The sequence below is a fragment of the Monopterus albus genome, unplaced genomic scaffold, assembly GCF_001952655.1.
Source record: "Monopterus albus unplaced genomic scaffold, M_albus_1.0 scaffold235.1, whole genome shotgun sequence".
NCBI lineage: Eukaryota > Metazoa > Chordata > Actinopteri > Synbranchiformes > Synbranchidae > Monopterus > Monopterus albus.
Window position 1 is genome coordinate 666,753 of NW_018128115.1, and position 17,186 is coordinate 683,938.

The following is a 17,186-nucleotide window of genomic DNA, read 5'->3' on the forward strand; positions in this document are numbered from 1 at the left end:
CCCCCCCCCCCCCCCAGGAGTCCTTCAACAACGTCAAACAGTGGCTCCAGGAGATTGACCGCTATGCCAGTGAGAACGTCAACAAGCTGCTAGTAGGCAACAAGTGTGACCTCACAACAAAGAAAGTTGTGGACTACACCACAGCTAAGGTGGGTGGGTAGCATGCTGACACAGCAGCCTGAGCAGGAACATGGGTGACGCTTTGATTTAATATCTTCCACTCAAGTAACAGCATGAATATTACAGAACTGTTGGATTAGACTGACTTGGTTTGAGCTGGGGGTTCCTAATAAACTGACCAGTGCATTAAGAAACACTGATTGTCTTTAATGGAAATGTCTTAAAGCACATTGAATTCAGTTCCTTCAGAAAGTTCCCAGGAGGTCTTCAAAAGTCTGGACCTCTGGGTCCAGATGTTTAACTCTGGAGCTGTCAGCCGCCCCACACAGTCTTCCTCAGTACTTGTCTTTGCTCCACAGGAGTTTGCTGACAACTTGGGGATCCCCTTCCTGGAGACCAGTGCCAAGAGCGCCACCAACGTGGAGCAGGCTTTCATGACCATGGCGGCTGAGATCAAGAAGAGGATGGGCCCTGGGGCCACGGCTGGTGCCTCCGAGAAGTCCAATGTCAAGATCCAGAGCAAACCAGTCAACACCTCGTCTGGAGGCTGCTGTTGAGACCCGGCACCTGCCACGCCCTGAATCCACCCCCCAGTCTCATATTACCACAGGGAAAGGAAACAGAGAGGGAGGGAGACTTTGACTGGACCGGTTTGTAATTGTGTGTACACCAGATCCCCCCCGCCCCACCACCCACCCTTTGAAAGTCAGCAAAAGGACGGTAAGCCCATCATCCCCACAGAACACACCGGGCCTGTCTTTTTTTCTTACTTTACCAAAACAAAATGTCCTCCATTTTTACCAGAGAGAGAAAACAGAAGTAAACGGCCTCTCTTCTTTGTTTGTTCAGCTGTGTTTGCCCTGCTCTTCTTTGTTCAGTGAGTCACTTTGTCACGCTGAAAGAGTCGTCTTTATTTGGCAGCCCTGGAGAGCGGCGCACCTCTGGCCCCGATCTCCTCTCATACACTGTTAAGACTTCAAATGCAGCACATGCTTAAACCAGCATCATGCATGTTACAGCTGATCACGTGCGCTCTCACTTGCATCTGGAATGCAGTCATGAGGCGAAGGCCTTCCTGGCCAAACTCCACCCAGGAAGTGCTCCCGTGACACCGCTCACTCCAACCTCAGTGTTGCCCCCAACTGCCAGTGCCTTTGTGGCAGGAGTTTCCCATGATGCCTTCGGTGCTGTGGTGTTGTCGGCATACTCCCCTCATATGCCCACAGTCATGACGTCCTGTGTATGGTAGCAGCTAACATTCCTGTGTATATACTGGGCTGCGTGTGCTCTGCTGGTCTCATACAATAAGCATGTGCTACATTGGGAGGCGCGACGTCAGCGTGCGCTTTTCTCTGCTAATGTTTCTCAACGACAGCACAACAGGAGGAAGTAAACCACAGCTCTGCTCCAGAATCATCTATAAACTGTATATATTTATACATAAAGGGAGTGATTTGCAGATAGTGTAGAGAAGTGAGGGAAGCGAGGGACATGATAAGTAGCTGGAATTAGGAAGCTCAGCACGTGATTGGTGGCTGCGGACGTGACATTTTTGTGGCACTCTGTCTACTATTAAACAATGAAGGAGATCTTTGATAACTGTTGGTCTTCATGGTGTTTTTTCCCTCTGCACATTTCACTCACTTGTTCTTGTGTCCATCCAGTCAGAGCAGCGTCTGCTGAGAGGAGCCTTGGTCTCCGGCCCAGGTCCCTGGGGCGGCTCGTGTTTCCTCTCACTGGTCACTTGGTTAGGACTGGGCCTCTGGGGGTCTTTACAAGTCTGTTTCCTCTGAAGGTTGCAGAAAGTCATTTCTTTTACAGAGACCTTTTATGTTCTAGCTACAGACATGAGTTATGAAATGTTTTTGGTCTGATTTCACCTCCACTGCTGCAGCACAGTAAAGAACCAGGATCTCATCTCAACACATCTCAAACCCAAAACAGCCAGAAGTGTTGTAAACAAAGCTACTTAGCATGAAACAGCGAACCTACTGTTTATTAGTGTGACTACTTTAGATGTTAGATTTGGTTACATGGCCGGGACAAAACGTCGCCTTGACATACGTCTCTAAATGTGCCAGTCTCCCGTGCCGTGAGCGCGGACGCAGCCCCGGCTTTTACACCTTTTTTTGATAACAGTCTGGACGGTCTGTTCCATCTCGGGCACGGAGAACCCGGCAGCAGTTTTTCCTGAAAACCAACTGGAACGCGGCCTCGTCCTGACCACAGAACACGTCTCCACTGCTCGTCGGTCCATCAGAGACGAGCTGGGCCCAGAGAGCTCGGCATGGAGCTGATGTCTGGCTTCCTCCTCGCGTAACAGTTTCAGGTTGCATTTCTGGATGCAGCAGTGGACTGTGTTACGTGGCTGCTGGCGGTTCCTCATGCAGCGACTCCTGAGGGCTACCAGGTCCCACGCATCCAACAGAGATGTTCGCCCTGGGCTTTTACGCGTGGAGGTTTCCCCGGGTTGCCTGAATCGTTTCGCCGCATCGTGTGTTGTAGGTGGTGAAAGACCTGAAGTGTTTGCGATGTAAGTGGTGAAGGTGGCTGCTCCTTGACCCAGTCATGATCCTCTCACCTGTTACCTTCAGCTCACCAGTTACCAGTTAACCTCCAGAACGCTGTTACTGGATTATTCTATCAGCCTTTCAGTCTTATTTAACCTCTGTCCCAACTTGGAGTGTTGCAGGCACCAAATTCTAAATTTGTTCATATTTACAAAGGTCATTTATGTTGGCCAGTGAAAACACTAAAAACCTTTTCTTTGTGCTTCCGTCAGTTCAGTAAAGGTTCAAGCAAATGAACACATCAGATGTTTTTATTGCATTTTGGAAACTTGATGGGGTTTGAAATCTGGGTTTCAGACAAAATGAGACACGGAGAGGTCACCTTGGGAGGTGAGAAATTACAAATGACATTTTTACTAATTGGTAGCTGTGATTGAATATTTATTAATGATACTGTTAGGAATTATTATTCAAAGCATAAATACAAGTGGGAAAACGACCTCGAGGCACACGCGCTTCTGCAGATTTGAGGAGCGAGCACAGCGAGCCGCACACGTGAGTATTGTAGAAACTGGTAATATGAACCTTTTACTTCAAGACTCTCCCCCCGGATAGAAAGTCCACATTACACTGAACGGACCTCGTGGTGTTGTGTGAAGCTGCAGCTCCCCACCAGCAGAGGTCAGTGTTGCCGTCCTGCACCCACTGAGGTTCGGCCTCCAAACCCCGTCGGGAGGAGCGGTGGTTTACGCGCCATCTCCTCCACACACACGCCAAACACGTGTGGGTGTTCAGAGCGGGGACCGGCAGCTTTCAGTCGCATTACATGGACTTCATCTGGAGCTTCATCCACAGCCTTATTGTCCCTGTTGGTCTCCATTCACAGGAGAAGTTAGACCATAATTATTGGTGCTCTCAGAAGTTAGACCATAATTATTGGTGCACTCAGAAGTTGGACCATAATTATTGGTGCACTCAGAAGATGGACCATAATTATTGGTGCTCTCAGAAGTTAGACCATAATTATTGGTGCACTCAGAAGTTAGACCATAATTATTGGTGCACTCAGGTTCATCATTTTAATGTCGCTGCAAACTGCTGACATTGTGAATGTAGTGTGGTCTTGACCTTAGTTATAATTATAGTGGACACAGTTTATTAAAGCTACAGTAGGTAAGTGAAGGCAGCACTGGCTGAAGCTCCAGGCCAGCCTCCCCTGCTCCACTACGACCTGCCCAGCTCTTCACACATTTGTCCTTATGAAATTACAATAAATGAGAATGCAACAAAATTCACTGATCAGTCAGAAATAATTGACAACCTCTGACTGGTCCGAGGTCAGTCCCGCTCTGATACCTCAGTGTTGCTGTTCAGTGAGTCTGGGTCACAGGAGGCAGCGACAGCCCCCCTCCACATTACAACACGTTTGGGAGCTGATTTCTACATTTGAACAAAAGTTTTATTGTGTAGCTTTAATTATATACTGTATTACAAATCTGAATCTTCAGAGCAACTTACTAACTTGGCTATTTCAAGTATATTTGGACGCTGATACTTCAGTAACATTTGAATGTAGGACTTTAATGTAACAGTATTTTTATGTTAAACTTGCCTTCATCACCTCTGCCCACAGTACATGATCCAGCAGTGCTAATAAAAGCAGAGCTGTGTGTGTGAGGGGCCCCGAGCAGTGTCTGTTCAATGACTTAACCTCACTATGTTACATCACAGAATGACGCTCCATGCTACAGAACATTGATCTCACCGCTACATTTAATATGGTACCTTACTAAGTCAACTGAATTCTTTTAATGCGAGTCATGAACAGCGTCAGGTCCAACAGGAACTTGACAGCAGATTGTTCTGTGGTCTTTCTGTCCAACAGCAGAGGTTGGGTTTTGTTTTGGTGGCACTTCCTGTCTTGACAGTGGAGCGACTGGAGGCGACACCACAGAGGAGTCTGCAGCCCGGACCCCTGCTCATACTGTGACTGAGAGCAGGCTGGGAGGAGTGGCGCTCTGTTGTCCCACTTTCTGTTCGGATTTGAACTGAGTGAACAAAGCAAGGCAGGCAAACTCTCTGGTGCCTCAGTGGGGCAGACCCAGACGAGAGTCCCAACATGCTGGAATCCACCACTCACAGAGTCCGGGTCTCTGAGTTGCTGCTGGTTGTTTTCCTCAAGTACATCTTCAACTCATTACCAACAATGATGAGGCCAACTACAGGAGTGAGGTGTGCCAACTGGTCCAGTGGTGTGAGGACAACAACCTCTTCCTCAGTGTGGGGAAGACTAAAGAGATCATTGTGGACTTCAGGAGGAAACCTCTAAAGCATCTCTGAGGACCTCTCCTGGACCAACACCACCACATCACTGGCCAAGAAGGCTCAAACACACCTCTACTTCCTCCACAAACTGAGGAGAGCCAGTGCCCCACCCCCCATCATCCCAGAATCTAAAAATGCTTTGTGTTTGCTCAAAAAGCTCAAATTCAGCTGAAGCTCTGATGCCTAAGGTCTGAGACTTAGAAGAATAACAGCAACCTTTCATGTAAGAAACCACAGAGGTGTCTTCATCTTTATGATGCACATGTTCATGTCATGTTTCATTTTCACTTGTTCCCTGACCTGAGTCCATGGGAATGGACATGAGGTCGCTGTGACCTTGACCTTTGACCACTGAAATCTAATCAGTTTATCCTTGAGCCCAAGTGGACGTTGGTGTATTTGAAGAAATCCCCTCACAGTATTCCTGAGATTCATGAGGGCGCAGATGGACAACCTGAAAACACGATGCGTCCAGCCGCGGCTGCTGCCAGCACCGAGACAAACAAATGAAGAACATAAAGATGACCAAGCTAAAATAAAGAAGAACGATCCAATGCAGGTTTCAAATCTTTGCTAGTTGATTTTTATCAAACTGAACTGAAGTTTTTCACCTGTTCATTTGTGCTGATGAAGACTGAGCTTTACAGATTCTCTGAGCCCGTTGACAGAAGTGCTGCAGTTTATTCACCACATGCAGCTCTGGGAGAATCATAACCACTCTTCATACAGACTGAGTCACACATGTTGTTTAACAACCACACAATCTTTAAATGGAGCTTTAATTAAACCCTCTGGAGTCTGTTTGCTCCTTTTATTTGTGTTTCATGTAGAGAGAAGCTGAGAAACCAGCTGAAAGTGCTGATGTGGGGCTTTCTCAGTGTCTCATAGTAACGCAGCAGCACCAGGTTTAAAAAGTGGCTGCTGGTATATATGTCACTGTTGTTCTAGTGGCATGTGTTGACTCCTAGTGGTGTGCAACTGGGGCTACTGGTACATCCTCCTGCATACCACTCCCCAGCAGATAGTGTTTTACAGGTACTGATTTGATGAATGTGGCTACGCTAACGCTACATGCATGTATATTGTTAGAGCTGCATTGATTAACCCTACACATGCATGTTTGTTTTGTTATTGTGGTTTTTGTTCTTCTTAGCATCAAACAAACCACAACCCAGTAAAGACAAACCAGTCTGACCAGTACACAGAACAGCAGGGAATGATTTACTGAGGTACAAATGAGAAGACAGATGATATAAACATAGAACACAGTTGAAGATCCAGTCGATAGGTTTGTTCAGAACTGTCCATTCTTTTAGTCTCATACTTGTCTTACTGGTCAGCGACACTGGTTTATCTCCTCAGTTTGCTGGGAGGGAGGTGCGGCAGCTCTCACACCAACCAAGTGCCTCTGCTGAACACAAGGAACCAGAGCTGGTGACAAGATGCAGAACATCCACCTCAACAGCAGGAAAACAGAAACCGAACGTCTGACTCAGTGGGAAGTAAATATTTCTTAAATGTATTTTCTATAAGGTGGAATTTTCTCCCCAAATAGGATTTTAGCCCTAAAATGTCAAAGTCAAAATGTCTGGCAGTGTGTCAGTCAGCTGCAGGTCTCTACCAACACGACGACATTTGTCACACAACACTGAAAAAAATGACCTTTGGTGTAAAAATATAAAATACCTGTTTAAATGTTTGTGTAGTGATTCAATCTTTGTGAGAGTTCAGAGAAGAGAGACCCGACTTAGACCATGATGGTGGACTGCCAACCTCGGGGTTAAGGTTCAGGTCGGGTTAGTCTCAACTCCCTGGAAACGCTGGCTGCTTCCTGCCAAGGCTGGCCATCCACCAGCTTGTCTGCAGGCAGGTTCTCTTGGTTAGAAGCCATTTGTTCTTAACATCACAAAAAAACAAACAGAAAAACATTTTTTCCATTAATGTTAGATCAGCTAACCTCATTACTTTTAAATCATTGCTTAAAACACACTTATTTGCCTTGGCTTTTAATAATCAGTAGGGCCTGATGCATTTCTTATAATTTACTGAATGTATGTCATCTGTGTCTGAGTTATTGTGCCGTTTTATTTTCCCACTGATCTTATTTTTAGTTATATATTGTGATTTTATTCTGCCTTGTAAAGTACTTTGGTCAACTGGATGTTTTTAAAGTGCTATATAAAGAAATCTGATTTGATTTGATGTGGTGACACAAGGTTCTAGGTCCTCCTGGGAATCACACATGAGACAATCAACAACAGAAGAACAGTGTAAAACTCACAGCGGACTCCATTTTCCCACCTCCTCCCATGAGTCTTTATGGTCGGTGTGAGGAGGGTGGAGTCGCGGCCCGGCGTGGTGTTTCCCGCCACAGCAGTGGCAGGTCATGCCACAGCGGTAGCACGCCCTCAGGGGGGCGTAGCAGCACATACAGGGCGCCAGCAGTGACAGACCCACCAGCGCCGTCCAGCGCAGGCAGAAGCGCTCGTCGCTGGTGTCACAGGAGCACGGGTCGGAGTAATCCCCCTCTGGGTCTGACATGCAGTGGTACAACAGGCTGTCTGCGCACCACATGAAGCTGACTCGGCGGATGCAGGTCTGCATGGGGTCGGGGGCTTCCTGGCAGCGGCCCCGCCCGTTGTCCTCCTCGTTGAACATGTCCTGACAGTAAACGCAGCGTGAACGCTCACCATTCTCCTTCTGCCATTTGCCTTTGGACTGCAGAGCTCGCGGCTGCCCCATCACCACTGCTCTGTGGCCCCCATCTGGCTCCATGCAGCTGGGTTTACCGTCACAGCTCAGTGGGTACGGGTACGTGTAGGCGTGTTTGGGCAGCTCACTCTTGGAGAAGTGCACATAGGCGTTGGGGTTGGTGGGCTGGGTGAGTTTGTCTGGTGTGGAGTTTGTGTGGCGGTAGTCCTCGTAGCCGGTGAGCCAGGTTCGCTCATGGGGGTTGATGTGTATGATCTCCTCGTCCTCAACCTGGAAGCTGACGTGATGAGGGAACATGCGCACGGCCTGCAGGGACAGAGATGGCAACTCCTTAAAAAGTGCTCAAAGTCTCATGAGGTACTTTTCTTGTAGTAGTTTTACAAGGCTTTGTGGGTTAGCCACTGAGCCAGTGTTGCCCAGCGCCTACTCATGGTACTGCAACAAAAAAATAAAAAATAAAAACAAGGCCAGTTACTCTTTTTAATCCATGGAGATTTTATATTTGTAAAACTTCCCCAAAGCCTAGAATATGAGGTTTTATGTTGTGACATCATCATATGTGGCCGGGGGCAGTGGGGGAAATACTAATGCGCAGGTGGCCCTTTAATGCAGAAGCAAACCCAGAAGAGAAATAATTTAGGTGTACAGTAGGTGGCACGAGAGAAACTGTCATTCAACTGACTGGCCGCCATGTTTGAGTCCGGAATCCAGTTTAGCCTTAGTACATCCATGAAGTGAACCCTACCTTTACAGGTTTCATTCACTTGTATTTGAGGGCCTTATACTAGCGCCCCCTTGTGTCCAGGCAGGAACTCATCAAGGGTTTCACCGTGTATGATTTAAAGAAACCATCGTTCTAGTTCTGAGCTGTTAGTGGTGCAACGGATCAAAAAACTCATGGTTCGGATCAGATCATGGTTTTGAGTCACGGATTGGATCAATTTTCAGATCAGTAAAAAAATGAAAAAAGACTTACTTGAACATGGGGAGTGAAATAAAAACTATGGTTTATGTTAGTGGTGCAACGGGTCACTGTTGATCCGAGATCCGAACCAACCCCTCTCCACGGTTCGGTACGGTAGTTACAACTAGACCCAAACCTGAACCCATTAAACACCTAGGAGTCCTCTGGAGCGTCTTCTCCGTACACATCTGGTGCAGTTTCAGAGAGGAAGTGTTTGCTTCGCTTTTTAGACCCTCTTTTTACCACACACATCTTGTCACCTGACAACCAGATATTCCAGGTGTCAGACTTTTCTTCTAGAGGATGACAGTGCTCTTAAAATTCCCTTCAGCTTCACTACACCACACACCAGATTTATTTTTTACTTTACCATGTTTTATTTGCTCTGATGCACAAACAAAAAGAAATGAAACAATCAGATTAGTATCACTTCAGTAACATTTAACACCGTAGCAACACAGTGTATAATAATGAATGTAATTTTTAAAAACCCAGTTCAACATGTGCATTTTGCTGTTAAAGAATAAACTGAGCCTCTGACTCCACTCACCTGGTCCAGGAAGTAGTGATCAGAGGGCCGGTGCTGCTCATAGAAATGTCCCAGGACGCAGTGGTGCCGCCGAGGCTCACAGAAGTGGGGCGGGGCCAGCGTGTGCTCTCTCTTCTGGGACGAGTTGGACGAGCTGTCAGTGGCGGTCTAGAGGAAGAGGAGGCGAGAGAACAGGTGAACACAGGTCAACCTACCTGGAGATTAAAGGGTCAAGTCACAGGGCAGGAAACTACCGCGAGTTCAGACACTGAGACCACGCCCCAATCTGTGACATCACTACAGGTGAGTTGGCTTTGGAAACACCTGCAGTGACCCAGGAAGAAGCAGAGTGGCAGTTTGCAGTCCTCATTTGGTCATTTTTTTGGACAAATACTTGAACAGAATGTCTGTGTATCCTGCTTTTGCACAGCCACGTCGGACGAAGTGACAGCACAACACTTCAGTGACAGTGAAATATGAATTTACCAAACATGAGCTGAACATGTCCTGTTAGGTCTGGGTTCCTCTCTGAACCCACCTGAGCTCACGTCAGTTCTGACCCTCCACCAGACGTCTGTGTACAACAGAGGCAAAACAGAAGACGTCAGTAACCACAGCAGCGTGATGGCTTTGTCAAGTCAACATTTATTTGTATAGCACTTTACGACAACCAACAGATTGACCAAAGTGCTCTACATGTCAAAAATAAAATCTAATAGACACAGAAGAACAAGTGAAAAAGTGTCAGCGCTCACCTGGAGAACTAAAAGCCAGTTTAAATAAGTTTTTAACTCGGATTTAAAAGAAGCCACATCCAACACTGGTGCCAGGCTTTTCCACAGTCTTCCCATCTTTGGCACCTAGTTCTTGGAAATTCTAACAAGCCCTGACCAGATGGCCTACTGTAAGCACTCTGCAGTGTCTAAACGTGTTTAAAAGCTCAGTGAGATACGAAGGGTGAGACCATTTAAAGCTTTAAAAACAAACATTAATATTTTGAAGTTGACCCTAATACGAACTGGGAGCCAGTGGAGGGAATATAAAATAGAAGGGATGTGGTCACGCCTTGAGGTGTGGCCATATTTTGTACCAGCTGAAGGCGAGAGAGAGAAGGTTGGCCAACTCCTACGTTGAGAGCATTACGGTAATCCAGCCTGGAGCTGATAAAAGCATGGATAGCCTTTTCAAGGTTGCTTTAGTTAAGGAAGGGCTTGAGCTTAGAAAGCAAACAAAGCTGAAAAACGCTCTTTTTCCACAGAGCTAATCTGTCAAGGTTGCTAGCAAGGATTACTCCTAGGTTTATCACTGTGGGTTTGAGGAAAGAGACCCAGTATCTAATCCCGAGATGCCGGGCATAGCAGAGTCGCCAAATAGTATGTGTTTGGTTTTACTTTCATTCAGATACAGAATATGTTGTGTCAACCAGGCTTTTATTTCATTTAGGCAGTCAAAAAATGTCAGCACTGAGTGACCCCTTTGCAGACTCATAGGCAAATAAACCGGAATATCATCTGCGTAGCTTCACTGTCCTCGGAGTTGTCACAAACTGCTGCTATCATACTCAGAGTTTTGTGAGCTCATGTGGATCACACAAGAAGACTTCACCGAACATCAGAAGAGTGACGAACTGAAGTGTGTGCAGAACCTGCTGCACTGAATCCCAAACTCCTCCACAGCTGTCTCCAAATTTCTGGGTTCGCTTTCACTCCACCATTTGCAAATACAGGGAAAAGCTGCCATAAAAGACAGACACATCAAATCCTAGCACATCAAATCCTCACTGCAAACAAACAAACATTGCAGTCTCGAACCCAAAATAAACCGTCTCCTCCCTGTTTCAAACCAAACTCCTCATGTTACCATACAGAAAGCTTGACAGGGAAAACACTCGCCTCACTCAGACAGTTTGGTAGATATCCTCAATAGCCAATATTCCCCAAACTAGGCAGATAAACAGGAGTCACAGTGGTGCAGAAGAAATGACCTGATCGTGGACTACGCTCAGATTCTGAAGGTGTCCTGGAAGCGTTTCTCACCGTGAAGACATCGTCATCACCGAGCTCGGCCTCATTCTGCGGCGTCGATGAAGATGTGGTTGATCCTGGAGGACAGAGAGGAGGGTCAGTGTGAGGCTCAGGTCGCCTATGAAAGACAGGCCCACGGTTCTGACTTTAAACAGCAGTGTAGTGTCCAGATTTAGTGATGGTCCCCCTGTTGGGGCACTTTCAGTGTAGCCACAGTGATGTGGGACAAACCCACTTATCACCTGGCACAAAAAGATTTAGAGACTATCTGGCAGTCAAGTGGATGTCTTCCAAACATAACGTCTTGTCAGAATAACAGTTCCTCTTTGTTCAGCCACAGTGAAGACCTCAGAACAATAGGAGGGAACTTTGGACTTCCACTTGACTGCTCCAACCTAGGCTGCCAAAACGTCATAGTAACTTCAGATAAGCTTCCAGTTTAGATATCCAAAGTAAATAAAGTGTGTGCACCTTCTGTCAGGTCCTCCAGGGCCTTCCTCACCCCGCGGTTGAAAGCTCGGGCATCAGCAGGGCTCTGGAAAGTCAGCCCACACTTCCTGTTGTCCACCATCCAGTGGTGGAACGTTGGTGTGGCCTTGGTATAGACCAGATCCTTCTTTAGGAAACACTGCAGAATCACCTGTAGAAGAACAATGCATCTGAAGATGTTATGGCAGGCAGCCGGAGTGGACACAGTGGAGTACACTGGTCACTAGTTCCCCTGTAAAACCTCAGCACGTTCACATATCAGCCCGAAACCTGGTCCAGAGTAGGAACCAGGAAATGTGAAATATTATTCATACTTGACTGGGTTCACAAAGAAAGTGTATATTCAATGCCTTATGTTTTAACTAAATAAAAGAAGTTATGTTCTGTGAGGTTTACATGAGAAGTAAAAATCAGGTGCACACATTCTGTCAACGGGGTTAATGTGTCTCAGCAGAAACAGACTCCGACATTAGACTGAGTGCAGTGACGTCCCTGCCCACGCCGGGCGCTGCCGGACCCACCTGTCTGTCTTTCAGGCGTTCTCCGTGGATGAGGAAGCTGTTGCGTCCCAGCAGTTCGGTCGGCAGCAGCCTGCACACGCCCACTCTGCTCAGGCAGCCGTCCTGCGCCAACCAGCCGCCACTTGAATTGTCTCTGGTCATCACCACTGCTTTCACACACACGATGTAGCTGTCACTGCAACGGACCAGACAGAACAATGGAGCACCAGTGAGCAATGTGCCCAACTGGAGGGGGGCACACACACAGGAACAGAGGTACTTCGTAGTTCACAGCTTTCTACCAAACCAGTTTAAATGTAGAAGACTCCTCTCTCTATCAGTTTCTGAGCTGCGAACCCCCCCCTGTCTCCGTCTTGTGCTCCCACATTTCCTGTACATCCGGTTTCTGTCACAGCACGATGGTCTCCGTTGATGAGCTGTGCTGCTGCTCAGCACCACAACAAAGGAGGCGGGAAGTGCTGCCTCGTCACACACACAGTGATTCAGCCTGCCTGTCAAATAGATTGTGTGTGTGTGTGTATCATGAGTCATCGGTGCATTTGCTGGCAGCGTACAGTGACACACACACACACACACACACGGGAGGCACTAGACAACGCAGTTTGGTCTGTTTGCACAGACACTTGATGCAAAATGAGACATTCACTTTTTTTGTTCAATCAACTGCTGCTTCTTTTACAGGACTGCAGCCAGGGTTTAAAGACAGGTGGCCAGTCGTTCAGTCAGCCGGTTGGTCGGGTGGTCAGCAAATCAATTGGTTAGTCAGTCAGCCAGTTGGTCAGCTGGCCGATCAGTAAACTAGTCAGCCAGTCGGTCAGTCAGTAAACTGGTCAGTCAGCCAGTCGGTTAGCTGGTCAGTCCCTCACACACATCAGACCAGACATCTGCCACATGCTGGTTTAGCTCCACATTCAGGTAGCAGCAGCTCCACAGCTGATTCCTTGGTGAACAACCCCCAGTCTCTGCCAGCAGGCCACAGGGAGAGAACTGGAAAACTCCAGGTTTACTGGGACCTGACCCAGACTCTAACTCGGAGAGTGAGAACAGCCTCAGAATAATGAGTCAGTGACACCGGTGTTGTTGGGCCTGTTCTAAAAGCTCTGAGCTGCAGCTCGACTACGTCAGATGAACCATAATGTTGAACAACGCAGTACTCTCCATCTGAGACAAAGACTTGCACTACGCTCGGCCCCCATCAGGTCACATTTTAATCCCAGATCCAGCCCGGTCCCAGGACCTCTGACACTGGGCCGGAAAGGGTTAACTGAGGCTGCCGTCTGTGAGGTGCCTCTGTGGGTGGGGCTGCAGCTCTAGGAAACCAGTCAGAGCTGTAATAGTGAGTTTTATTACTACTGCCACTTTTGTACTTTGACTTCGGTCACATGTTCACTTTTAACAGAAAGCAGGTCATGTATCTGAAGTAAGTCTGGCTCAGTCCTGGTTCACTGTTAGAAGCAGGTCATGTATCTGAAGTAAGTCTGGCTCAGTCCTGGTTCACTGTTAGAAGCAGGTCATGTATCTGAAGTAAGTCTGGCTCAGTCCTGGTTCACTGTTAGAAGCAGGTCATGTATCTGAAGTAAGTCTGGCTCAGTCCTGGTTCACTGTTAGAAGCAGGTCATGTATCTGAAGTAAGTCTGGCTCAGTCCTGGTTCACTGTTAGAAGCAGACTGACAAGAGCGATTTAACCTGAGTCGCACAACAACACACACATCTCACACCTACAACATGGCCCGTGTACGAGGAAAACTGGATTAGCAGCCAAGCTCACAATGACGATCTTGTTTACAAAACCGATGTCACACCGTTCGTCCGCCTGTGCGCTTTGTGTTGGGCTTCCTACAGAAGATCTCATGAAGTCAACAGGTTTCTGTGGCTGACCCAGAGTTTCAATGTCTGAGTTTCACATAGCACACAAACGCACCGAGCTGCTCACAGCTGCATTACAAGGCATCAGAACCACTCACTATGCCACCTGGACAAAAGACATGAAGACGCTTTGATGCTGGGGGATCATGTGTCAACCAACAGCTGCCTGCGGCCTTCAGCGGTGTCGACCTCCTGATAACAGCATGTAGCTCATCACTTTAGTAAAAAAGTGGGAAAAGCTTCAGTGTTGGGGGTGAATGTCCATGTCCAACAACTTAAAGCATCCATGGGGTCAACACTCAGACAGGACTTCCCCTGGAGCGGGGACCAGATTGTGAGCCCCCGCCACTGTTCTCACTTTGGCCCAAAATCACTCGACATGCAGGCGTGTGGCACCGCTGAGTTGAGCCTGGAGGAAATCAGTCTCCCATTGGTCGTGTCACGCTGTCGCTCGGACGCTGACCATTGCTGCAACCCTCTGTTGCTTCTGCTGGAGGGTAGAGTTTCTGGGAGGAAACAGTTTGGATGGTGCATAGAGAAGCTAAATTCATCCTGAAACAAGAAGCCGTCTGGTGAACAGACAAACAGGCCTCTTCCACTGCAGGAACATGTAATGGAACTTAGTTCCACACAGTCAAGTCCATGTCGTCCTGTGTGGGTGGGGGTTAGTTCCACACAGTGACACACAGTGAAGTCCATGTCGTCCTGTGTGGGTGGGGCTGGAGTCTGCTGACCTTTCCATGATGTCACTGTCAAGCGCTCCCCTCCCCGTGACATTAGCCACTGCTGTCTGCTGCTCGGTCATAGAGAACACCCCCACAAACCCGCCAGGACACGTCCTCCCACAGCCAACCCGCTGAGCTGGCCCCGGAGCTGCGGTGTCGAAGCACATCTCTAACTCAGAGCTGTCTGCTGTTGAGGTCGGCGGCGTGAGGCGGCCTTTCTCTTTGTGCAGCTGCTCCTAAAGCAAAACACACTTACGTTCACCGGTGTCTCTTTTTTGTCCTCACCATTTACATACATGAGGGGGTCAGAACATTAGGAAGACCTCTGAATATAAAGCAATCCAGTACGACCACAGCATGTTTGTGAGACCCAGTGGGTGCATCAGCGCTGTAGCCAGCTTCTCTCCTCTGTGGCTTCAGCTGCACAGACAGACGACACGGTTTCCAGATGTCCTAGTCACTAAATCAGACTGAAACTGTAGAAGGGGCCGGAACCGGTTTGGGTTTAAAGGTGACCCCAGTGAGCGTACACCTCTGACCCAAAGAGCCACCTGCTAGCTGCCTCTCTCTGGTGCACTCTGGGTAAACGCTCAGCAAGCTGAGTCCATGAGTCATGTGTTTACCTGCAGGGGTGTGCACAGCGTGAGCAGGCTGACTGCTGCCTACGCTCTCCACCCAGGACAAAGGATCTGCTCTGCTGAAGGCTTGGCATCCATGATATCATCAAGTACTTGTGTCATAAACGTGACCTGAGTAAAGCACTGGCGTGCAGCTGTGCACGGAACTGCCCTCGTTAGCGTTTTCATTTGTCCTGTACATCACTACGTTTTTTAATGAGTGAAACTTTTTCCTAAACTTTGGTTTTAGGTGCCATAAAGTGCGGGGGCCAGCTGTTTATAATGCTCCTCAGAGTGCGACCACTGAGGATTAAAAAGGACCGGTGGCGTGTCTGCGCTGTGGGTATGCGTGAGGCCGCCGCCACCTCCTCTGTCAGAAGGCACGCGCCTTCTCTGCATCCGACCTCAGCCAACCTCTACATCCTCCTTCTCGCGACCAGAGAGGAGAAGGGGGAGGATGAGGAGGGCCCCTGCACCCCTCCATCACCTGAGCCCACAACACCAGCACTAGTCCGCATCCATGTGATCCCCGATCAAACCTCAGCGGAGACGCATCTAATGAGTGTGTTAATAATGAGACGTGGTGTTATTATGGGGTGGCGGGGGTACTCACTCGTCTGGGCGCGTGTCCTCGCTCATGTTTTCCGTTTCACCTCCGGTAATAATAAGCTCCCGCCACGGCTGCACAGTGCGGGGTCTTCATATTTCCTCACCGCGCAGCGGCGGGGGGGGGTCAGCCGCTCTCCGCTCGGTTCTGTAATTCCGGTGTTTATTCTGTACTCTCGGATCCCCGTCTCTCCTTCTCCTCTTCGGCTTCTCCTCAGTTACTGGAGCCCATCCGATCTCCTCCTGCGTTTTTCTTCCTTTTCTTCTTCCTTCTCCTCCACCTCCACCCCCGCAGGGCCGGACTGGAATTCGGTGACCGAAAATGGTGCGTTGGTGTCGTTGAGGATGGTCCCAGACGAGCCCATGTCCTCACTCCATGTTGGATTGGGGGGGCGCTTGACGTCAGACCCGAAGGACTGCAGAGTCACGTGCTATTACCATATGACAACAACAACAATCATCATCATCACGATATAGAGTAGTACTCTATAGAGGATTACATGGAGTGACGTCACAGTATGAAGTAGCAGGGTATGGAAATACTCAGGTAAAGTACAAGTACCTCAAAGCTGTACTTGAATAAGTTACTGCACTTGAGAAAATGTACTGCGTTACTTTCCAGCACTGGTTACAAAAATCCTTATTGTTTAAAAGTATCACATCAACTAGAGGCAATGGTAGCCTACTGTTAGGCTGGTATTGGTTGTAGTAGCCTAATGGTGAGTGGTGGTAGTAGAAGTCAATGTCAGCCTACTCTTAGGCTGGTATTGGTTGTAGTAGCCTAATGGTGAGTGGTGGTAGTAGAAGGCAATGGTAGCCTACTGTTAGGCTGGTATTGGTTGTAGTAGCCTAATGGTGAGTGGTGGTAGTAGAAGGCAATGGTAGCCTACTCTTAGGCTGGTATTGGTTGTAGTAGTGGTGGTAGTAGAAGTCAATGGTAGCCTACTGTTAGGCTGGTATTGGTTGTAGTAGCCTAATGGTGAGTGGTGGTAGTAGAAGTCAATGGTAGCCTACTGTTAGGCTGGTATTGGTTGTAGTAGCCTAATGGTGAGTGGTGGTAGTAGAAGTCAATGGTAGCCTACTCTTAGGCTGGTATTGGTTGTAGTAGCCTAATGGTGAGTGGTGGTAGTAGAGGTCAATGGTAGCCTACTGTTAGGCTGGGATTTGTTGTAGTAAGC

The 17,186-nt window shown here is 48.1% G+C and overlaps 2 protein-coding genes and 1 long non-coding RNA gene across 3 annotated transcripts in view; 1 reads left to right on the plus strand and 2 right to left on the minus strand.

Annotated features, from left to right (window-relative positions):
• LOC109971819 (ras-related protein ORAB-1) overlaps positions 1-1,719 on the plus strand; it is a 5,953-nt gene extending 4,234 nt beyond the window's left edge. Inside the window, exons 5-6 of the mRNA XM_020620305.1 lie at positions 18-149; positions 480-1,719. Coding sequence (XP_020475961.1) covers positions 18-149; positions 480-677 — 330 coding nt within the window. The 3' untranslated portion in view covers positions 678-1,719. The remainder of the gene's footprint in view (positions 1-17; positions 150-479) is intronic.
• Positions 1,720-6,153: 4,434 nt separating this feature from the next.
• Positions 6,154-7,307, minus strand: LOC109971820 (uncharacterized). The gene is made up of 3 exons (XR_002276594.1): positions 7,237-7,307; positions 6,729-6,851; positions 6,154-6,366 (listed from the first exon to the last, which is right to left on the minus strand). It is a non-coding gene; the product is annotated as an uncharacterized LOC109971820 (long non-coding RNA).
• spred2a (sprouty related EVH1 domain containing 2a) lies at positions 7,308-16,131 on the minus strand (the record flags this gene model as incomplete). The annotated part of the gene is made up of 6 exons (XM_020620289.1): positions 16,016-16,131; positions 12,195-12,369; positions 11,656-11,824; positions 11,197-11,261; positions 9,182-9,328; positions 7,308-7,973 (listed from the first exon to the last, which is right to left on the minus strand). Coding segments are annotated over exons 1-6 (1,248 nt in total), but the record flags the coding sequence as incomplete, so codon positions are not given.
• Between the last annotated feature and the right edge of the window lie 1,055 nt (positions 16,132-17,186).